Source organism: Fundulus heteroclitus, chromosome 14, assembly GCF_011125445.2.
Source record: "Fundulus heteroclitus isolate FHET01 chromosome 14, MU-UCD_Fhet_4.1, whole genome shotgun sequence".
Lineage (NCBI taxonomy): Eukaryota > Metazoa > Chordata > Actinopteri > Cyprinodontiformes > Fundulidae > Fundulus > Fundulus heteroclitus.
The window spans coordinates 11,709,943-11,719,669 of record NC_046374.1 but is presented as its reverse complement, the minus strand read 5'-3'; the positions used below and the strand labels follow the sequence as shown (position 1 = coordinate 11,719,669).

At 44.0% G+C, this 9,727-nt stretch overlaps 1 protein-coding gene and 2 non-coding genes across 3 annotated transcripts; all 3 read right to left on the bottom strand.

Annotated features, from left to right (window-relative positions):
* Positions 1-4,569: 4,569 nt before the first annotated feature.
* rps4x (ribosomal protein S4 X-linked) lies at positions 4,570-9,727 on the bottom strand. The gene is made up of 7 exons (XM_012874985.3): positions 9,652-9,727; positions 9,034-9,111; positions 8,633-8,813; positions 6,276-6,373; positions 5,951-6,122; positions 5,705-5,862; positions 4,570-4,731 (listed from the first exon to the last, which is right to left on the bottom strand). Exons 1-7 carry the CDS (start codon positions 9,652-9,654, stop codon positions 4,630-4,632), a joined length of 792 nt encoding a protein of 263 aa, XP_012730439.3. The 5' UTR covers positions 9,655-9,727; the 3' UTR covers positions 4,570-4,629.
* On the bottom strand, positions 5,513-5,584 carry LOC118565979. The gene has a single exon (XR_004932726.1). It is a non-coding gene; the product is annotated as a small nucleolar RNA SNORD61 (small nucleolar RNA).
* Positions 8,473-8,549, bottom strand: LOC118565980. Its single transcript, XR_004932727.1, has one exon. It is a non-coding gene; the product is annotated as a small nucleolar RNA SNORD61 (small nucleolar RNA).

Below are 9,727 nucleotides of genomic sequence, written 5' to 3'. Positions count from 1 at the left end.
TGCCTGCGCCAAGAAAATACCATCCTGCAGGATAATACACCCCCCCCCCTCCCCCTAATCTCCCGGCTCCCGTCTGGCAGGTGCCACAGAAGAGCGTTCCTCAAAATCACAGTATGGTTTTGCTCCCATTGGAGCCATTGCAGAAGTGAACGGGCATTCTCCCCCTGTCCCACTATGGTGCCCCATCCCTATATAGATTTTAAATGTGAAAGTTTTTTTTAGAATATATTGTCTTTTCTAATATGGGATCATGTGCAATACAATGCATGACTGTGGAAGAGTGTGTGTGTGTGTAGGGATGGACAAGAGTGTTGGCGCTAGTTTTAGTAAAGCGCATCTGTAATTTCATAGTACTGTTTGTTTTTAACAATACATCCTGACTCTGACGTTGACGCTTTCCATCTTTCTGATCAAACCCCAAAAAAACCCACTTCCTCCAGACTGCTATTTCTGTAACAGATAATAATCTGAGATCGCTGATGCCAGTGTTAGCCATGAACGCATTCTGTCCACGGTTAATTTTAGACAACCGTTCCCCGTATTGTGTTCAACGCACACAGCACAGGCGATCAGGTGTGAGCGTTCGCTGCCGTGGCTGGAAGCAGGCCACATCCACAGAAAACAGAGACGGTGGAGTAGCTGCTTCATGGTGGAGGAGGGTGTTAACATTTGGAAGTTAAAGGAGGCCATCGACAGTGGCCGCAACCGCATGCTGTGGACGCATTTCGTTGCACTGGCAAACCAGTGATGGGTGTGAAAGAGATTGTTCCACCTCTATGCAAAAAACAAGACACCAGAGGGCGTTTCCACTTAAGTGAGCTTCATCCAGCAGTTACATCATGAGCATCTAACAGTTAGCAAAGGTCAACAGAGGAGCATGGGACAGCATGACGAGGACTGGACTATTGTAATTCTTTACAGGAAGTCCACAAAATGCAGTTTGAAGTCTTCAGCTGATCCAAAATGCTGCAGCAAGAGTTCTGATGAAAATCAACAAGAGGGATCATATTTCTCCAATTTTAGCTTCCCTTCATTTGCTTCCTGTTAAATCAAGAATAGAATTTAAAATTCTCCTTCTAACGTATAAAGCCCTTAATAATCAAACTCCATCATATATCAGAGCTCTGATTACCCCGTATGTTCCTAACAGAGCACTTCGCTTTCAGACTGCAGGTCTGCTGGTGGTTCCTAGAGTCTCTAAAAGTAGAATGGGAGGCAGATCCTTTAGCTATCAGGCTCCTCTCCTGTGGAACCAACTCCCAGTTTTGGTCCGTGAGGCAGACACCCTGTCTACTTTTAAGACTAATGTTAAAACTTTCCTTTTTCACAAAGCTTATAGTTAGAGTGGCTCATGTTACCCTGAGCTATCTCTGTAGTTATGCTGCTATAGGCTTAGGCTGCTGGAGGACATTAGGGTCTATTTTACTCACTCTACTGATTTCTCCTACTGTTCTCCAATTTGCATTGTTTGTTGTTATTTCAGCTTTTAACTTTTTGCTCTCTCTCTCTTTTTTCTTCATAGTAGGTACACCTGGTCTGGCGTTCTGTTAACTGTGACATCATCCAGAGAAGACGGCTCACCCGCTATTACCATCTAATGTAGAACAGATTACTAGATCAATGTGAACTTCTGTGCTTTTTTGTCTCTCTTGTTGTGTCTCTGCTCTGTCTTCTGTAACCCCAGTCGGTCGAGGCAGATGACCGTTCATACTGAGCCCGGTTCTGCCGGAGGTTTTCCTTCCCGTTAATGGGGAGTTTTTCTTCCCACAGTCGCTTTATGCTTGCTCAGTATGAGAGATTGCTGCAAAGCCATGGACAATGCAGATGACTCTCCCTGTGGCTCTACGCTTCCCCAGGAGTGAATGCTGCTTGTCGGGACTTTGAAGCAATCAACTGGTTTCCTTATATAGGACATTTTTGACCAATCTGTATAATATGATTAAGTTTGACTTTGGAAAGTGCCTTGAGGTGTCATGAATTGGCGCTATATAAATAAAATGGAATTGAAAGGCTGGAAAGAGATTAAAAGTGAACTCTTTTTGTGATGTGACTCTAAACTGTCCCTAGGTGTGTGTGGATGGTCTGTTTTCCTGTGATGGACTGCCGATCTTTCCAGGGTTAACCCTGCCTCCTGCCAGATGACCACTGGGGGTTCTGCTGACCAGTCAAGAACAGGAGCATCATGGTCATTGGACCATCTTTTGGTACCTTGGGCAGGTGTCAGGTCCTGCTGGTAAAATAACCAGCATCTCCATACAGCTTGTAAGCTGAAGGAACTGTGTGCTCTAAAATGTAGTGATGGGTCCGGCAACACCGATGCGTCAGCGCATGTGTCGGTCTCATAGAGCGAAACCCGTGTCGATGTGTGTATTGCTACGGAAAAGTCACGTGACCGATACAGGAACTGTTTCGGTCACGTGACCAATACAGCGCCTGTTTCGAACTGACTGACGCGCCAAACTGTTTCTGTTCCCTCTAAGCTGCACGCGTGTGCATTCGCGCACAGCAGCGCGCACAGCAAAGCTTATGCTGCGCAGTAAAGAAAATCCAAGCTGAACTGTAAACAAAATAACGGTTAATAATGGTTAATTTTTAACCATTTTGCAACTCTGGTGTGATGGTGTTGTACCACAGTCTCGCTCTGTGAGCGCCAGGTGCTGATCGGAGCGCACCACTGATGGATGGGTTCTGCAACGCTTTTTTGGTTGGGCGGGTTGCGCTGTGTGTCTTTGTTCTGAGCGTCGTTTCAGAAAAAAACGGCTGATCTACACTGAGTAGAAAGTTGCTACTCTGAGTAGTTTTTCCTCCCTTTGTCATACTCAGCATGTCCGATTTCAGAACAGATGATATCAGTCAGGTAACTAAACAAAGCGCCCGATCAACCATTTGTAAAAAATAAAAAAGCCAGTCCACAAGCATCCTCTTTCACATTATTTATTGACTGTATCTAAAAATAAATCAAATATATGTTTAATTCAGATGAAAATATAAAATAATACAATGCAACATACAATGATTTAAATTGTATTGTGTATACTTGGTCATCAAATCAGTGTCAGTTAACTCTGTCAACCAGGTTGCCTGTAGGGATTTTTAAGGTCCAGCAGGTGTCAGTATTCAGTGACACAGTATTGGCACAGAGTTGCAATGTGTCGAAACGTTTCATGACGCCTCATCGACCCATCACTACTAAAATGTCCTACTAGACCGCTGCATCCACTGTGGGATTCAGAAAACCCAGTGGATCAGAACCTGCAGATAACAGTGACCCAAACATCACTGACTGGCCTATTATCTCTACAAACTCTGGAACCTTGATTTAAAAATGAAATGCAGAATTTATGTTCATCTGAAAATTGGACCGCTGAGCAAGTCCAGTTCTTTCTTTTTCCCGCTAGCCCAGACAAAATGCTTAACATCTGTGGTTCAGCGGTCTGACATGAGGAATGTTACGATAGTAGCCCGTGTGAAGGAATCATCACTCCATCATGCTCCTAATTCTTTGAAAGGGTTTTGGTTGACGATCCTCTGAGGCCGTTATCCGCTGCTGGATCACCTTAACTGTAGTCAAATTTTGAGTTTTCATTATCCGAGAGCCACAATCAACCTTACAAGCAGCTAAAAGTTTGAAGGACTCACCTTGTGTAAATATGCTATTAACGAGTTTCACTCTAAAGTGAGTGATAAAAATAAAACTTGACTGTTCAGGGTTGCTAGTCTGATCATAGCTTAGAAAAAACATTTAGACCCACCGACCAGCAGCAAATGGCTGAAAGTCTGAAGAAAAAATAATCAGAACTTCACGGATAAAGGGTTTTATGGACGCGGCTGTCATTTCTACTCTCCATAAAAGAGCGTGATACTTCTTACCTGCTTTGATGCTGGCATTTCTTAACATGTAAAACCAGCGTCATTTTGTATTCATTTTAAATCTTGCAGCGTCCATCTGGTTTTTCTATAAAAGACTTTATCAGGGTGCTTGCTCTTTTTCCAAATTAAAATTCCAGACTTTTTTAAAACTGATATTTTTTTCCCCCAAGACCTTAACTTTATGTACTTGTATACTTATGCGCCTACTGCCTACTTCATTGGTTGAGATTGTACAAACTGTTTATTAGAAATTTAATTTTTATAGGCTAGTATTCAATGAACAAATGCATTATTCACAGTAAATTATGCTTTTACTGATGAAAACGTTTCAAAACATGAAAATCACCAGTACATGAATTTCACATCAAACAAGTGTTTGATTCCATTAGGCCAATATAGTACGTGACCAGTTAGTAAAATTATAGTTTTATAGCCTACCTTCCTATTTCTCATTTCACAATGCCTTTGAGCATACTGTAAAATTCTACCATACATTTTTTCCCCATACTTTATTAAGACTTTCACACAAAATTCAAGACTTTTCAAGGTCTGGAAAACAGTGTTTCAAAATTCAATACTTATTAAGACTTGCGCAAGCACCCTGTTTATTGCTCATAATGTTGATTATTTGGGACAAGCTAGGAATCCCTCACACTGCATGGTCACACCTGGCGTGTAATGTACCACCACAACAACAGCTGATTTGTAAATAACATTTTATTTGAAAACCAGGGCTCAGGCTGTCCGTTGTGGGCCAGTTTAGCTGCTGCCCTGCTTGGCAGCCAGCCTCTTGTCTCTCTCCTCGGCGATGGTCAGACGGATTCCCTTTCCTCTGGGCATGGACACCCACGGCTTGTTGCCCTGGAAGAAAACACGACAGAACAGTTTAGAGTGATCAAAACAAAAATAGTTTGTGTTTGAACCACAAACATTCACCAATTCAACACCTAGAAGTGACGTGAGCTTTGCAACATGCAAATATCTCAGGACTGATGTTAAGGTACATTAAACACCTCAGTGTGTCTAAAGAATTACTTCTGCTAAAATAACGTATATTCACTATAACCGCTGAGAAACAACTACGCAGCAGGACAGCAGTTTATTTACCCTGCAAACGTGATCTAAAGCAAATCTCTGATGAAACAGGCGACCGCCTGCTTTGCTGAAGATGCAGGAGCATTTGCTCTGCACACCATTTATATTCACTAAACTTAAAAGTTGTTTTTTCATGAGTTTATTTATTATCAGTGGAGAGGTTTTTGCTCTTTAACCTCATTCACACTGAACCCATGATTACTGTTGAGCTTTAGCATCTGTTAAGCAGATCTAATGAAGCCAACAGAGCAGCCAGCAGGACAAACGGTGAGGACAGCTCATGAAGCACAGCATCCTATGAAATATTACCTGCAGCTTAACGCCTTTATTCACCATAACTGCAGTTCAATGCCTCTTGCAGCTCTAATATGGACAGCTCAAAAGGAAACAGAGCTGAGAAACCTTTGGATATTGCTTATAGCTCTGACAACTTAAAGATCCTCCTGCAGTGAAGATGCTGATCAGACTGCAGTCCTTTCAGGTAAAACTCTCATCTGGCTGTGAGGCATCAGTGATGTTAACTCAGCAGAAAAGCTGTTTGCTGGTGGAGCTCAGAACTTCTTAGAGGAATTGCTGTTTTATTTCATTGCTGATCAAAAGCATAAAAGATCATCATTGCTCCACGCTGACCGGTCTCCATCTGAACCAGAGTCCTCAAGCTCACTCCTACAACCTGATTTGTTTCCCTTCATGTGAAGGAAACAAATGGCTGGTTGGGTTAGGGTCTGGATCTGCTCACCTTGCCAATGACAAAGATGTTGGAGAGCCTGGTGGCAAAGCTGTTGCCTGTGCTGTCCTTGACGTGCACCACGTCGAAGGATCCAGGGTGGCGCTCCCTGTTGGTGATGATGCCGATACGACCCAAGTTAGCGCCGCCGGTCACCATGCAGAGGTTACCTGGAAACAGGAGAGGAGGGAAGCAGGTCAGAGACCAGAAAGCGTGTCTGGAGGAGCCAGCTGAGCCCGTTTAACAACATGAACCCACCGGTATCAAACTTGATAAAATCTGTGATCTTGCCGGTATCCAGGTCAATGCGGACCGTGTCGTTGACCTTGATGAGGGGGTCCGGGTAGCGGATGGTGCGGGCGTCGTGGGTCACCAGGTGGGGAATCCCTTTGGTGCCGACGAGGAGTTTCTTCACCTTGCACAGCTTGTACTGCAGAGAGGAGACGGTTCAGCACAAAGACGACTTCACTGCATTTATTTTCATCTAAAAGCTGAAACATTAACAATTTAATGTCATTTAATTAACAGAGTAGCTAACTGTTCTTCTTAAGTCAAACAGCAGCGGGTGGCGTCCAGCTCTCACCTTGGCCTCCTCGGCAGTGATGCGGTGGACGGTGAAGCGTCCCTTCACATCATAAATCAGACGGAAGTGTTCGCCCGTCTTCTCGATGCTGATGACGTCTAAAGGAAGACAATCAGGAAATATTCTTTCATTTCACCAACAGATGTGTGTCACCAACCACTAGACCTGTCATGATAAATCTTCCTACATATTGTGATAAATCATTATAGTCACTTGGAGACCTCTTTCAATTGATATGATAACAGCATAACAAGGATATCCATAAACTTAGCAGGAGGTCTCATTTGGTTTAAACCCAAAACAACTCCCCCCACTCCGCAGCGGTCCTGGTACTCCTCTCTTCCACTTCCCTGTTCCTCACACACCAGACAGCTACTGCCAGAATTGGTCCATTTTCTGTGGGACGCCCTGGCAACATTTAACCGCTACTACACTGAAGAGGAGAGGCAGCGCAGACGCTGATGCAGCGACTGAAGCCCTTAGTTACCCCGTCTCAGAGAGGATGTGTGATTAAAATGTGTCATGTGACACATTTTACAGTAAAACATGAAGGAATCAAAGCTTAGGAGGGACGTTTCTGGAGATTTCCAAGTCAAAAACAAAGTTGTGCAGCATTTCTTTACACAATCCAATAAATCAGTAAATAAAAGGGAGACATCTTGCAGGATCCAGTGACCGAGAACATTTCACCATCACCAGCTCCTGAGAGGACGGCCCACTGCTTGGATGGAAACAGCAGCTGGGGGGCTTCCCTGGGCTCTCCTCCTGAGGCGGCTGAGCAGCGATGAAGAAAGGAGGCGCTCTGTCTGACAGATCAGCTACAAGTGAAGCTGATCTCAGCCCGTTTGTGCAACTGGAAGCAGAAACTAGTGGGAATGTAACAAGCAGCTATGTGTGGAGGAAAAGCACTGATCAGGCTGCTCCTGCTTCCTCTGGGGTTCACCTGGTCAATCGCCTCATTGTGGAAATACACTGCAAGGAAACTAAAATTAGGCAAAACATTGTTGAAATTAGGTAAATAAGACTATTTGCAAATGGAATAAGATTTTTGCACTTGGAATAAGAATAATTCATCTCCATCGTCTTATTTCAAGTGCAGTGTATCTAATCATCTTATTTTTGGGGTAACAATGCTCATTCCATTGGTAAATAGTCTTATTTTGTGACTCAAATCCAGGAAAAGCACTAATTTCAAGAACATTTGACTTTTAGTTCCCTTTCTGCAGTGTAAATGAGCTGCTTGTTACTTTATTGTGGTGCCAGTTTTGCTTTTCAAGGAAAGTGGAGGAAATACCCGATTATCCCAAAACAGAAGGGCCTGACTGTAACACTAAAGAAAAAGTGCGTCAAAGATGGAAATGATAATGAGAAAAGTCAGAAAATTACAAGAAGCACTGTTTTTTTTTTTACAAAAAAAAAAAAAAAACAGTGCAGCCTCCCCCAGGTTAAAATGAGGAATGTCATAATTTGATTTGACAAACAACGAAACACTAAATCTTCTTAGTGCTTAACCAACGAATCACCTGAGACCCTGTTACAGACGAGTAGAAGTCCAGATCTCCTGATTCGATCAAAACTAATCAAGGAACCCAGCCTCTGGTTGTGCTTCAATCAATTAACTTGTGTCTAATAATACAAGAAATCAAAATCAACGCTGACGCGCAGCACAACGAGGACTCTGATGTTTAACAGTTCGGACCGCCTTGGATCTAAACGACCCTCAGGTCCTCGTTAACCCGGCTGTCTCGGATCAACCCGGTTAATTCGCCCTGCATCACAGACACACCGGCCAACGAAAATTAACCCTGACTCCACATTTCTTCCGAGGTCGACCTGCTGATTTGAATATGGACCACTTTTCTTTTCAATAATTAAACCAAATAACATTTAATTACCAACCTGCCAATCAATCAAAGCCAATTACAATAAAACGGACCGGTAGACTGGTTTATGACTACTATATATTACTCCATATATAACTATGACAAAAATAAGAGCCTACTTGTGTCACCTCAGCACATTAGCTAAGCTAATTCAACAACCAGGGTGGCTGGTTGACAAGAAGCTGACAAGTTTCTCTGACTGAAAGCACGACACCAACAACTCCAACACAACAAAGACCTCCTGCTCCTTAGGGATGAGGGGAGCAGCCTGAGAGCATATCATGTCATGTCGGATAAATCGGACCTTCTGGTCGGAGCTCAGAACTTCTTAGAGGAATTGGGTTGTATAGTTTCAGCTCACTGCTGATCAAAACCACAAATTCATCATCGCTCCCCGTCCGGCACATCCTCAGCAATTTACCGACCCCGCTTCGTCAGGGACGATTATGGGACCGAAGACGCCTGAACTCTCACCCATGAATCCAGCGGGGTAGGTGACATCGGTGCGGACTTTGCCGTCGATCTTGATGAACCTCTGCATGCAGATCTTCTTCACCTCATCCCCTGTCAGGGCGTACTTCAGGCGGTTCCTCAGGAAGATGATGAGGGGCAGGCACTCCCTCAGCTTGTGGGGACCGGTGGAGGGACGAGGAGCCTGGAAGGACAACATCCCACCTTCAGGCAAGGCTTGCTAAGGGAGGTTACTGCATCCAAAGCCTCACATCTAATTTCCCCAATAGCATGTTTGTGATTTACAGGTCAACGTGTCACCCAGACATACAGAAGATCACATGTCTGATCGGTTACACTAACTGTTAATGCATTCTTATTCAACCCGGTGTTAACATCATAAACATGGGAAGAAGCGTCCTTACAAAGACTCCGGTGAGCTTGTCCAGCATCCAGTGTTTCGGCGCCGCGACGCGCTTCAGGTGCTTCTTCGGTCCTCTGGCCTGGAGGAGAGACGGCAGACCCGGTCAACAAGCTGGGAATACAGCCCTCTGTGAGAGTTTATAATAACGCAAACCGACTATCCATGTGCGGGACCGGACAACGTGCCGGAGGGAAGCACATTAGCCCGGCTAGCTTTAGCTAGCTGCGCCGCTGAAATGGATGCGGGTTAGCTCCGCCGACAGCGGCCTAGCGATACCGGAACTTTCATTTAATAACTCTAAACCATAACCATACACATTAAATATTATGTTTTGTAATGCATCTCTAGAAAAAATAAAGCGCCCATAGTCGGGAAACTCCTATACATTCCGGCCGCATATCCCTTTTCTCTGTTATGCTAAGAAGCAGCGGGTTAGAAGTGGCTTTTTCAAATCATCCATTCAAGAGTAAAATCGCCCTGCTGCCTCCTAATTTACGAATCTGCCATTAGTTAATGTTTGTTACTGTACACTGAAACCTGTATTGCTTTAATTATACAATGAAAGAACGGGATGTTTAGAGATTGTTACACGGCAGAATCACGAAGAAACACAGCTCACCATGTTGGAGTCTGCGGGGAAAAGGACCTCCTTACTTCCGCTAGTGAATGATATCACTTCCTACGGCAGACTAGGA